The 14,101-nt window shown below is 44.3% G+C and overlaps 1 protein-coding gene across 1 annotated transcript; it reads right to left on the bottom strand.

Moving 5' to 3' along the window:
* Positions 1–1,383: 1,383 nt before the first annotated feature.
* On the bottom strand, positions 1,384–13,627 carry LOC127923407 (uncharacterized). The gene is made up of 4 exons (XM_052507445.1): positions 13,131–13,627; positions 12,699–12,796; positions 12,364–12,541; positions 1,384–1,553 (listed from the first exon to the last, which is right to left on the bottom strand). The coding sequence occupies exons 1-4, from the start codon at positions 13,474–13,476 to the stop codon at positions 1,384–1,386; spliced, it is 792 nt and encodes a 263-aa protein (XP_052363405.1). The 5' UTR covers positions 13,477–13,627.
* Positions 13,628–14,101: the final 474 nt, after the last annotated feature.

Here is a 14,101-nt window from a genome sequence, read left to right as displayed (position 1 = left end):
GGAAAATGTATATATTGTTTTATGCAGATTTGAGAATATTCACATGAAAATCTGTTGCAAATTGCACGGAAATTTAGCTACTAAGGTGGATATTGATCCAAAACCTGCTGCTTATTCAAACCAGCCCACTGGGCACAGACATCAGTTCAATATCTAGTTTCTATTTACATTTCTTTGATTCGTCAACTAAAGTGAATTTAACATTAAATCAACACAAAATGTCACTTGTCATTGGATTTAAATTGCAAGTTCAGTGAATAACCTTATGTTGATGCTTTTTACAAATCCAATCAGTTTTCTACATTGATCAAACATCACATGGAATCATTTTCATTTCATATCATTGATCAAACATCACATGGAATCATGTTCATTTCATATCATTGATCAAACATCACATGGAATCATGTTCATTTCATATCATTGATCAAACATCACATGGATTTATTTAGTTGAAATGACGTGGAAACAACATTTATTCATACAGTGGGAGGCTTGGGTCAATCCAGGAGCGAGTCAGTGAATATTTTCATGTCATTAAATCATCAGTGGGCCACAATGAAAATGTCAACAATGGAACTAATGCATCACATCCAAATATCACTTGATTATCTGTAGTGCTGGAGGAATGACACACCCAGATAAACACACACAGTCAGATAAACACAGAGTTTAAAAAAAAGGACCATTTAAACAGTTGGAATCTGATCTACTCTATATTCAAGCTGACATAACTCCATATTCAATTCATGTTTTCTAATAAAAACATACAAATATATGTTTAAGTATACCCTGTACCATTTAATTTCATCTGGTTTCAACAGGTAAACACATTGTCAGTCAACAATATAAGACAACAGGAGCACTGTGTATGTCCCCTGATGAATTTTAAGTCAATGAGATGTGAAATATCAATTTACACAATAGAAGTAATTATTATACATGTGTGGATTTTCATATGACTTTTAAGTGACTGTGATGAGTAATATGTCTTCCCACAGTCTGAGCATTTGTAAGGCTTCTCCCCTGAGTGCAGTCTCATGTGTTCTTTCAGCTTTCCTAACTGGTTAAAACGCTTTCCACACTGGGAACAGTGGTAAGGCTTCTCCCTGTGGGAGCAATGTATTCGCTCATGAGATCTCATGTTTCCTAACTGGTTAAAACTCTTTCCACACTGGGAGCAATGGTGTGGCTTCTCCCTGTGTGTGTCCTCTGATGTCTGTTCAGGCTTCCTAACTTGGTAAACCTAGTTCCACACTGGGAGCAGTGGTAAGGCTTCTCCCCTGTGTGTATTCGCTCATGAGACTTTCAGTTTCCTAACTGGTTAAAACTCTTTCCACACTGTGGAAAAGCTTCTCCCCTGTGTGTATTCAACTTGCTTTCCTAACTGGTTAAAACTTTTCCACACTGTGCGCTGTGTGGCTTCTCTGCTGGTTGTGTCCTCTCATGTCTTTTCAGGCTTCCTAACTTGGTAAAACTCTTTCCAATCTGGGAGCAGAGGTGTTGTCTTGCTGGTTTGGACGTCCCTGGTTCCGCAGAGTTTGGTTTTCCTCCTGCCAAAGACAGTGTTTATTTAAAGAGAGAACAGAATTATTATTATCATGAATGAAATCTCCACATGATAAAACTGCCTTATGAGGTTTAATCAGATCCCTCAATAACCCGAGGCCAGTTTTCAAACATTTCATCATTTAAAACAATCTTGGTGTGATTTGAAAACAAATGTTGGAGAGCATCCTGGTAATTACTGATATGTTTACATTACTTATTTTTAATTCTGTTTTATGACATCACTGGGTTCCAACCGAGCAGGTGGTTCTAAATATACAACCTTCAGTTAACTAAACAGTTCTAGGACACTGAAGACACAGACATAGCTAGATTCCTATCAAGCAGGTGGTTCTAAATATATAACCTTCATAGCTGTATGATACAGGATGTGACCTACACACTTCCTTAAACATATAATAAGTCATTTAAAGTGGAAGTCCAAAACTTGTTTTTACGTCGAAGACACAAAGCACATCAGTAACATCTCCCCGTTGTTGAAAGGGTTGATACAGGATGTGACCTAAACACTTCCTTAAACATAAAATAAGAAATAAAGGGAAGTTCACACATTTCTAAACATAATAATAATATATATGCCATTTAGCAGACGCTAAGAAATCAAGGGCAACATTCACGTATGGGTGGTCATTTACCCTGGCGTAACATTTTGACTTTTCATTAATGTCACGATATTTTGGGTAAAGTAAAAAAGAATGTGAAATATTTTGGGAAGATTAAAAATAAAACTATGTAAAGTGTTGGTCCCATGTTTCATGAGCTGAAACAAAATATCCCCGAATTTTTCCACATGCATGAAAGGTTATTTACCTCAAATTTGATGTACACATTTGTTTACATCCGTTAGTGAACATTTCTCCTTTGCCAAGATAATCCATCCACCTGACAGGTGTGGCATTTCAAGAACCTGATCAAACAGCATGCTCATTACACAGGTACACCTTGCGCTGGGGCCAATAAAAGGCCACTCTAAAATGTGCCGTTTTGTCACACAATGCAACAGATGTCTCAGAGGAGCGTGTAATTGGCATGCTGACTGCAGGAATGTCCACTGGAGCTGTTGCCAGGGAATTTAATGTACAGTACCAGTCAAAAGTTTGGACTCACCTACACATTCAAGGGTTTTTCATTATTTTTACTATTTTCTACATTGTGGAACAATAGTGAAGACATCAAGACTAGGAAAAACAATATGGAATCATGTAGTAACCAAAAAGTGTTAAACAAATCTAAATATATATTAGATTCTTCAAAGTAGCCACCCTTTGCCTTGATGACAGCTTGGCATTCTCTCAACCAGCTTCACCTGGAATGCTTTTCCAACAGTCTTGTAGGAGTTCCCACATATGCTGAGCATTTGTTGGCTGCTTTTCCTTCACTCTGCGGTCCAACTGATCCCAAACCATCTCAATTGGGTTGAGGTCGAGTGATTGTGGAGGCCAGGTCATCTTATGCTGGTCATCTGCGTTTCTACTTTTGTACCAGACAAACGTTTGGACACACCGACTCATTCCAAGGTTTTTCTTTATTTTTTACTATTTTCTACATTATTATTCTACAATGAAGAACTATGAAATAACACATGTAGTAACTAAATATATATTTTATATTTGAGATTCTTCAAAGTAGCCTCCCTTTTGCCTTGATGACAGCTTTGCACACTCTTGGCATTCACTCAGCCATCTTCATGAGGTCAAATCAAATGTTAAACATGTTTAGCAGATGTTATTGCGGCTTAATGCTTGTTTCTCTAGCTCCAACAGTGTAGTAATAACTAACAAGTAATATCTAACAATTTCACAACAATACACACACATCTAAAGTAAAGGAATGGAATTAATAATATATAAATATTTGGACGAGCGATGTCAGAGTGGCATAGACTAAGATACAGTAGAATAGTATAGAATACAGTATATACATATGAGATGAGTAATGCATAGACTAAGATACAGTAGAATAGTATAGAATACAGTATGTACATATGAGATGAGTAATGCATAGACTAAGATACAGTAGAATAGTATAGAATACAGTATGTACATATGAGATGAGTAATGCATAGACTAAGATACAGTAGAATAGTATAGAATACAGTATATACATATGAGATGAGTAATGCATAGACTAAGATACAGTAGAATAGTATAGAATACAGTATGTACATATGAGATGAGTAATGCATAGACTAAGATACAGTAGAATAGTATAGAATACAGTATATACATATGAGATGAGTAATGCATAGACTAAGATACAGTAGAATAGTATAGAATACAGTATATACATATGAGATGAGTAATGCATAGACTAAGATACAGTAGAATAGTATAGAATACAGTATATACATATGAGATGAGTAATGCATAGACTAAGATACAGTAGAATAGTATATAGAATACAGTATATACATATGAGATGAGTAATGCATAGACTAAGATACAGTAGAATAGTATAGAATACAGTATATACATATGAGATGAGTAATGCATAGACTAAGATACAGTAGAATAGTATAGAATACAGTATGTACATATGAGATGAGTAATGCATAGACTAAGATACAGTAGAATAGTATAGAATACAGTATGTACATATGAGATGAGTAATGCCAGATATGTAAACATTATTAAAGTGACTAGTGTTTCATTCCTTAAAGTGGCCAGTGATTCCTAGTCTATGATAGATATTAATAGTCTATGTATTTATGCCTATAGGGCAGCAGCCTCTAATGTTAGTGATGGCTGTTTAACAGTCTGATGGCCTTGAGATAGAAGCTGTTTAACAGTCTGATGGCCTTGAGATAGAAGCTGTTTAACAGTCTGATGGCCTTGAGATAGAAGCTGTTTAACAGTCTGATGGCCTTGAGATAGAAGCTGTTTAACAGTCTGATGGCCTTGAGATAGAAGCTGTTTAACAGTCTGATGGCCTTGAGATAGAAGCTGTTTCACAGTCTGATGGCCTTGAGATAGAAGCTGTTTCACAGTCTGATGGCCTTGAGATAGAAGCTGTTTAACAGTCTGATGGCCTTGAGATAGAAGCTGTTTCACAGTCTGATGGCCTTGAGATAGAAGCTGTTTAACAGTCTGATGTCCTTGAGATAGAAGCTGTTTAACAGTCTGAAGGACTTGAGATAGAAGCTGTTTAACAGTCTGAAGGACTTGAGATAGAAGCTGTTCTGAGCTCACCTTCTGGATGATAGCGGGGTGAACAGGTAGTGGCTCGGGTGGTTGTTGTCCTTGATGATCTTTTTGGCCTTCCTGTAACATCGGGTGGTGTAGGTGTCCTGGAGGGCAGGTCGTTTGCCCCCGGTGATGCGTTGGGCAGACCACACCACCCTCTGGAGAGCCTTGCGGTTGCGGGCGGTGCCATACCAGCCCGACAGGATGCTCTCAATTGTGCATCTGTAAAGGTTTGTGAGGGTTTAAGGTGCTGTTGTGCCTTCTTCACCACACTGTCTGTGTGGGTGGACCATTTCAGATTGTCAGTGATGTGTAGGCTGAGGAACTTAAAGCTTTCCACCTTCTCCACTGCGGTCCCATCGATATGGATGGGGGCGTGCTCCCTCTGCTGTTTCCTGAAGTCCACAATCAACTGTTTTGTTGACGTTGGGTGTGAGGTTAATTTCCTGGCACCACACTCCCAGGGCCCTCACCTTCTCCCTGTAGGCTGCCTCGTCATTGTTGGTAATCAGGCCCACTACTGTTGTGTCGTCTGCAAACTTAATGATTGAGTTCATGGGTGAACAGGGAGTACAGGAGGGGGCTGAGCACGCATCCTTATGGGGCCCCAGTGATGAGGATCAGCGAAGTGGAGGTGTTGTTTCCTACCTTCACCACCTGGGGGCGGCCCGTCAGGAAGTCCAGGACCCAGTTGCACAGGGCGGGGTTCAGACCCAGGCTTAATGATGAGCTTGAAGGGTACTATGGTGTTGAATGCTGAGCTACAGTCAATGAACAGTATTCTTACATAGGTATTCCTCTTGTCCAGATGGGACAGGGCAGTGTGCAGTGTGATGGTGATTGCATCGTCTGTGGATCTATTGGTGCGGTAAGCAAATTGAAATGGGTCTAGGATGTCAGGTAGAGGTGATATGATCCTTGACTAGTCTCTCAAAGCTCTTCATGACGACAGAAGTGAGTGCTACAGGACGATAGTTACCTTTGATTTCTTGGGTATGGGAACAATGGTGGACATCTTGAAGCATGTGGGGACAGCAGACTGGGATAGGGAGAGATTGAATATGTTGAATATGTTCAGCCAGTTGGTCTGCACATGCTCTGAGGATGCGGCTTGGGATGCCGTCTGAGCCGACAGCTTTGCAAAGGTTAAGACGCTTAAATGTCTTACTCATGTCAGCCACGGAGAAGGAGATCTCCACAGTCCTTGGTAGCGGGCCGCGTCGGTGGCACTGTGTTATCCTCATAGCGGGCGAAGAAGGTGTTTAGCCTGTCCGGAAGCAAGACGCCGGTATCCGCGACGTGGCTGGTTTTCCCTTTGTAGTCCGTGATTGTCTGTAGACCCTGTCACATACGTCTCGTGTCTGAGCCGTTGAATTGTGACTCCACTTTGTCTCTATACTGACGTTTTGCCTGTTTGATTGCCTTACAGAGGGAATAACTACACTATGCCATGTTTCCTTGAAAAGAGTATGCTACAATCCCCAATGTCTCTCTGGAAGGGAATCCTCACCATGAGCTCGTCAACTTTACTATCCAGAGACTGAACATCTGCAAGTAATATACTCAGAAGAGGTGGGTGGTGTGCACGCCTCCTGAGTCAGACTAGAAGCCCACTGGAGTACATCTCTTCCACAAGTAATATACTCAGAAGAGGTGGGTGGTGTGCACGCCTCCTGAGTCAGACTAGAAGCCCACTCGAGAACCTCTCTTCCACAAGTAATATACTCAGAAGAGGTGGGTGGTGTGCGTGCCTCCTGAGTCAGACTAGAAGCCCACTCGGAGTACCTCTCTTCCACAAGTAATATACTCAGAAGAGGTGGGTGGTGTGCACACCTCCTGAGTCAGACTAGAAGCCTACTCTGAGTACCTCTCTTCCACAAGTAATATACTCAGAAGAGGTGGGTGGTGTGCACGCCTCCTGAGTCAGACTAGAAGCCCACTCCGAGTACCTCTCTTCTACAAGTAATATACTCAGAAGAGGTGGGTGGTGTGCACGCCTCCTGAGTCAGACTAGAAGCCTACTCCGAGTACCTCTCTTCCACAAGTAATATACTCAGAAGAGGTGGGTGGTGTGCACGCCTCCTGAGTCAGACTAGAAGCCTACTCCGAGTACCTCTCTTCCACAAGTAATATACTCAGAAGAGGTGGGTGGTGTGCACGCCTCCTGAGTCAGACTAGAAGCCTACTCCGAGTACCTCTCTTCCACAAGTAATATACTCAGAAGAGGTGGGTGGTGTGCACGCCTCCTGAGTCAGACTAGAAGCCCACTCGGAGTACCTCTCTTCCACAAGTAATATACTCAGAAGAGGTGGGTGGTGTGCACGCCTCCTGAGTCAGACTAGAAGCCTACTCCGGGTACCTCTCTTCCACAAGTAATATACTCAGAAGAGGTGGGTGGTGTGCACGCCTCCTGAGTCAGACTAGAAGCCTACTCCGAGTACCTCTCTTCCACAAGTAATATACTCAGAAGAGGTGGGTGGTGTGCACGCCTCCTGAGTCAGACTAGAAGCCCACTCGGAGTACCTCTCTTCCACAAGTAATATACTCAGAAGAGGTGGGTGGTGTGCACGCCTCCTGAGTCAGACTAGAAGCCCACTCGGAGTACCTCTCTTCCACAAGTAATATACTCAGAAGAGGTGGGTGGTGTGCACGCCTCCTGAGTCAGACTAAAAGCCCACTCGGAGAACCTCTCTTCCACAAGTAATATACTCAGAAGAGGTGGGTGGTGTGCGTGCCTCCTGAGTCAGACTAGAAGCCCACTCGGAGTACCTCTCTTCCACAAGTAATATACTCAGAAGAGGTGGGTGGTGTGCACGCCTCCTGAGTCAGACTAGAAGCCCACTCGAGTACCTCTCTTCCACAAGTAATATACTCAGAAGAGGTGGGTGGTGTGCACGCCTCCTGAGTCAGACTAGAAGCCCACTCGAGTACCTCTCTTCCACAAGTAATATACTCAGAAGAGGTGGGTGGTGTGCACGCCTCCTGAGTCAGACTAGAAGCCCACTGGAGAACCTCTCTTCCACAAGTAATATACTCAGAAGAGGTGGGTGGTGTGCACACCTCCTGAGTCAGACTAGAAGCCTACTCTGAGTACCTCTCTTCCACAAGTAATATACTCAGAAGAGGTGGGTGGTGTGCACGCCTCCTGAGTCAGACTAGAAGCCCACTCCAGTACCTCTCTTCTACAAGTAATATACTCAGAAGAGGTGGGTGGTGTGCGTGCCTCCTGAGTCAGACTAGAAGCCTACTCCGAGTACCTCTCTTCCACAAGTAATATACTCAGAAGAGGTGGGTGGTGTGCACGCCTCCTGAGTCAGACTAGAAGCCTACTCCGAGTACCTCTCTTCCACAAGTAATATACTCAGAAGAGGTGGGTGGTGTGCACGCCTCCTGAGTCAGACTAGAAGCCTACTCAGTACCTCTCTTCCACAAGTAATATACTCAGAAGAGGTGGGTGGTGTGCACGCCTCCTGAGTCAGACTAGAAGCCTACTCAGAGTACCTCTCTTCCACAAGTAATATACTCAGAAGAGGTGGGTGGTGTGCACGCCTCCTGAGTCAGACTAGAAGCCTACTCCGAGTACCTCTCTTCCACAAGTAATATACTCAGAAGAGGTGGGTGGTGTGCACGCCTCCTGAGTCAGACTAGAAGCCTACTCGGAGTACCTCTCTTCCACAAGTAATATACTCAGAAGAGGTGGGTGGTGTGCGTGCCTCCTGAGTCAGAGTAGAAGCCCACTCCGAGTACCTCTCTTCCACAAGTAATATACTCAGAAGAGGTGGGTGGTGTGCACGCCTCCTGAGTCAGACTAGAAGCCCACTCGGAGTACCTCTCTTCCACAAGTAATATACTCAGAAGAGGTGGGTGGTGTGCACGCCTCCTGAGTCAGACTAGAAGCCCACTCGGAGTACCTCTCTTCCACAAGTAATATACTCAGAAGAGGTGGGTGGTGTGCACTCCTCCTGAGTCAGAGTAGATATATAATATATATATAATAATTTAAAAAATAAATTATGGGCTAATCATGTTTAAAAAAATAACACATCCCAAAAATAAATATAGTGTAAAGTTTCCTAAGAGCTAAAAACATGGCAGCCCTATCCGTCATTTCCCCTGAATGCATATCAATCATCAAACAGGTGTGAAGACATCCACTATGAAATAACACAAACGGAATTATGTACTAATAAAAAAAAAAAGTGTTAAACAAATCTAAATGTATTTTATATTTGAGATTCTTCAAATTATCCACCGTTTGCCTTGATGACAGCTCTGTACACTCTTGGCATTCTCTCAACCAGCTTCACGAGGTAGTCACCTGGAATGCATTTCAATTAACAGGTGTGCCTTGTTAAAAGTTAATTTGTGTTAATTTCTTTCCTTTTTAATGCATTTGAGCCAATCAGTTGTGTTGTGACAAGGTAGAGTTGGTTTAGAGAAGATGTGATGAAACTGTCTCATGAGGACCGCCACAGGAAAGGAAGACCCAGTTATCCCTGCTGCAGAGGATGAGTTAACCGCACCTCAGATTGCAGCCCAAATAAATGCTTCAGTTCCAGTAACAGGCACATCTCAACATCAACTGTTCAGAGGAGACTGTTTAGAGGAGACTGTTTAGAGGAGACTGTTTAGAGGAGACCGTTTAGAAGAGACTGTTTAGAAGAGACTGTTTAGAAGAGACTGTTTAGAAGAGACTGTTTAGAAGAGACTGTTTAGAAGAGACTGTTTAGAAGAGACTGTTTAGAAGAGACTGTTTAGAAGAGACTGTTTAGAAGAGACTGTTTAGAAGAGACTGTTTAGAAGACATTTAAGACATCATTTACATTTAAGTCATTTAGCAGACGCTCTTATCCAGAGCGACTTACAAATTGGTGCATTCACCTTATGACATCCAGTGGAACAGCCACTTTACAATAGTGCATCTAAATCTTTTAAGGGGGGTGAGAAGGATTACTTTATCCTATCCTAGGTATTCCTTAAAGAGGTGGGGTTTCAGGTGTCTCCGGAAGGTGGTGATTGACTCCGCTGTCCTGGCGTCGTGAGGGAGTTTGTTCCACCATTGGGGGCCAGAGCAGCGAACAGTTTTGACTGTGCTGAGCGGGAACTGTACTTCCTCAGTGGTAGGGAGGCGAGCAGGCCAGAGGTGGATGAACGCAGTGCCCTTGTTTGGGTGTAGGGCCTGATCAGAGCCTGGAGGTACTGAGGTGCCGTTCCCCTCACAGCTCCGTAGGCAAGCACCATGGTCTTGTAGCGGATGCGAGCTTCAACTGGAAGCCAGTGGAGAGAGCGGAGGAGCGGGGTGACGGAGAGAACTTGGGAAGGTTGAACACCAGACGGGCTGCGGCGTTCTGGATGAGTTGTAGGGTTTAATGGCACAGGCAGGGAGCCCAGCCAACAGCGAGTTGCAGTAATCCAGACGGGAGATGACAAGTGCCTGGATTAGGACCTGCGCCGCTTCCTGTGTGAGGCAGGGTCGTACTCTGCGGATGTTGTAGAGCATGAACCTACAGGAACGGGCCACCGCCTTGATGTTAGTTGAGAACGACAGGGTGTTGTCCAGGATCACGCCAAGGTTCTTAGCGCTCTGGGAGGAGGACACAATGGAGTTGTCAACCGTGATGGCGAGATCATGGAACGGGCAGTCCTTCCCCGGGAGGAAGAGCAGCTCCGTCTTGCCGAGGTTCAGCTTGAGGTGGTGATCCGTCATCCACACTGATATGTCTGCCAGACATGCAGAGATGCGATTCGCCACCTGGTCATCAGAAGGGGGAAAGGAGAAGATTAATTGTGTGTCGTCTGCATAGCAATGATAGGAGAGACCATGTGAGGTTATGATAGAGCCAAGTGACTTGGTGTATAGCGAGAATAGGAGAGGGCCTAGAACAGAGCCCTGGGGGACACCAGTGGTGAGAGCGCGTGGTGAGGAGACAGATTCTCGCCACGCCACCTGGTAGGAGCGACCTGTCAGGTAGGACGCAATCCAAGCGTGGGCCGCGCCGGAGATGCCCAACTCGGAGAGGGTGGAGAGGAGGATCTGATGGTTCACAGTATCGAAGGCAGCCGATAGATCTAGAAGGATGAGAGCAGAGGAGAGAGTTAGCTTTAGCAGTGCGGAGCACCTCCGTGATACAGAGGAGAGCAGTCTCAGTTGAATGACTAGTCTTGAAACCTGACTGATTTGGATCAAGAAGGTCATTCAGAGAGAGATAGCGGGAGAGCTGGCCAAGGACGGTTTAATGGCACAGGCAGGGAGCCCAGCCAACAGCGAGTTGCAGTAATCCAGACGGGAGATGACAAGTGCCTGGATTAGGACCTGCGCCGCTTCCTGTGTGAGGCAGGGTCGTACTCTGCGGATGTTGTAGAGCATGAACCTACAGGAACGGGCCACCGCCTTGATGTTAGTTGAGAACGACAGGGTGTTGTCCAGGATCACGCCAAGGTTCTTAGCGCTCTGGGAGGAGGACACAATGGAGTTGTCAACCGTGATGGCGAGATCAAGAGACTGTTTAGAGGAGACTGTTTAGAGGAGACTGTTTAGAGGAGACTGGTTAGGGGAGACTGGTTAGGGGAGACTGGTTAGGGGAGACTGGTTAGGGGAGACTGGTTAGGGGAGACTGTTTAGAGGAGACTGTTTAGAGGAGACTGTTTAGAGGAGACTGTTTAGAGGAGACTGTTTAGAGGAGACTGTTTAGAGGAGACTGTTCAGAGGAGACTGTTCAGAGGAGACTGCGTGAATCAGGCCTTCATGGTCGAATTGCTGCACAGAAACCACTACTAAAGGACAGCAATAAGAAGAAGAGACTTGCTTGGGCCAAGAAACATGAGCAATGGACATTAGACCGGTGGATATCTGTCCTTGGGTCTGATGAGTCCAAATGTGAGATTTTTGGAGAGAGCTGCATCAGATGACCGGGCCTCCACAAATCAACCGGCCTCAACCCAATTTCATTTTTACGTTTTTTAATGTATCCGTTATTTTATCAGGTAAGTTGACTGAGAACACATTCTCATATGCAGCAACGACCTGGGGAATAGTTACAGGGGAGAGGAGGGGGATGAATGAGCCAATTGTAAACTGGGGATTATTAGGTGACCGTGATGGTTTGATGGCCAGATTGGGAATTTAGCCAGGACACCGGGGTTAACACCCCTACTCTTACGATAAGTGCCATGGGATCTTTAATGACCGCAGAGAGTCAGGACACCCGTTTAACGGTGTCCTGACAATTGAGATGGTTTTGGATGAGTTGGATGGCAGAGTGAAGGAAAAGCAGCCAACAAGTGCCCAGCATATGTGGGAACTCCTCCTAAAATCGACTGAGACTCCAGTCACCCAAGTTATAGACTGTTTTCTTTGCTACCCCACGGCAAGCGGTACTGGAGGGCTTGTAAGTAAGCATTTCACTGTAAAGTCTACACTTGTTGTATTCGGCGCATGTGGCAAATAAAGTTTGGTTTGAAGACTGTTGGAAAAGAATTCCAGGTGAAGCTGGTTGAGAGAACGCCAAGAGTCTGCAAAGCTGTATTTGTATTAGTCGGGGACAGCCCTACTGGGAACAGATACCAGTGGGCAGATCTATTGTATTTGTTCAAACTAAACTACAGCACTTACTTTGATGTGTCAAATCTGATCCTTCCTTCTCTTCTCCTCCTCTCACAGTTCCAGTCAGCCCTGTTGTTTTCCTGCAGTCCACCAGCAGCACAGACAACCTCTTCATACCCAGCAGTAAGGTGCTACCGGGAGAGGCACGACACGGGGACTCCGGGAGGGAGGAAGGGCTAGCGTTGTCCTGGTAACCATAAAGAGGGGACACAGACACATATCATTATGGATGCTGATGTCACTGTTGACATATAGTGCTTTACAGAAACCCATCCCAGACCCCGATAGGCCAAGCTGTATGCTAGACCAGACCAAGCTGTATGCTAGACCAGACCAAGCTGTACCATCTGGTGTTCTGATCTGGAGAGACTCTTCTCTGCCTCGTCAACATCAGGATGTTGTTGAGGCTCCCCAGAGGATCCAGGATAGTCATGTCTCTCTCCTGTGTGAACGAGAACATCAAACAGATGGTGAACTTATGATCTTATGATATTTTAAGTAGAAATGATGCACCAACATTGAATTTTAAAAATGTAAATTTTTTAAAAGCCTGTTATATTAGATGAGGGAACTTTAATATAGACCACATGGAGAATGAGAATAAGATACATCGAAGTCCCATAACATATGTACCAAAGGCAGATCGCCCCTTCAACAATTCCTACAGTACTGAACAACATATTCAAGAGGAGATATTCAGCAGAATGGCCCTTTAAAACCACACATTAGTTCAACAACTGGGTAGTTTGTGCCCCTGTTTTTAAGACAGTACTCACTGGTGGAAATCGGAACTTCAGTCTCCTCCTGTTTTATTGAGATATCCTCCTCTTCCTCTTTTACTCCAAATGGTTCTTCCTCTTCTTTCACTTCATTCTCTTCTTTCAATGTTATGGCATCTTCCTCCTTTTTGATTCTGAAAGCTTCTACCTCCTCCCCTTCCACTTTGACAACCTCTTTCCCATCTTCCTCTTTAACTGTAATATCACCCCCTTCTTCTTTCAATGTGATAGCCTCCTCTTCTTCTTTCAATGTGATAGCCTCCTCTTCCTCTCTTTTCATCCTGAAAGCTTCTTCCTCTCCTTTCACCAGAGCTTCTTTCTCCGTCGAGCTTAGTGAGCTCATGTTCCGAGCGATTAGCCTCGTGCCGTATCAAATCACGTTTAAATGAACTAGTAGAAACGTAAACACGTAAACAGAATTATGTTCTAAACACCAAGAGTAATATACACATCAATGTTTTAGGTTCGCTAGCAAACCACCGCAGTGGGTGAATCGGAAAGCCCTTTGTCGCTGTTGAAGAAGCTTCCAGTTCCGTCCACTAGATTATACGTCACGCAAGAAGCATCACGTGAAAGACTCACATCAGCCTCCTGCTGACTGGAGTGGGTAACGCAGATTGGAAACGTATTAATTACAATGTTTATTCTGGCAAGCAATACCATAAGTAGTCATTTAAAAACAACCAGATGTTGTTTTCTCTTACTTCTCACAGCCAATACTTTACTCCAGGGCTGACCTGCCCATTAGACAGGATTAGGTGGCATATTCAAGCTAAATTGACCACGGCTCATCGCTAACAACAAATAACAACACCTCACATAATGCTGCCCAAAAACAATGAAATCTTCTCTCACCCAGTGGCATATGGACTATTTAGGTGAGTGTTGATGTTGCCACATGAAGCAGTGCCCACTTTGCAAAAGGCAACATTGACAGATAGGACTCTACCTGTGTAGAGAAAGATGCC

Source organism: Oncorhynchus keta, unplaced genomic scaffold, assembly GCF_023373465.1.
Source record: "Oncorhynchus keta strain PuntledgeMale-10-30-2019 unplaced genomic scaffold, Oket_V2 Un_contig_29591_pilon_pilon, whole genome shotgun sequence".
NCBI lineage: Eukaryota > Metazoa > Chordata > Actinopteri > Salmoniformes > Salmonidae > Oncorhynchus > Oncorhynchus keta.
The sequence above is the reverse complement of the archived record's forward strand: the minus strand, read 5'-3'. Positions and strand labels throughout refer to the sequence as shown.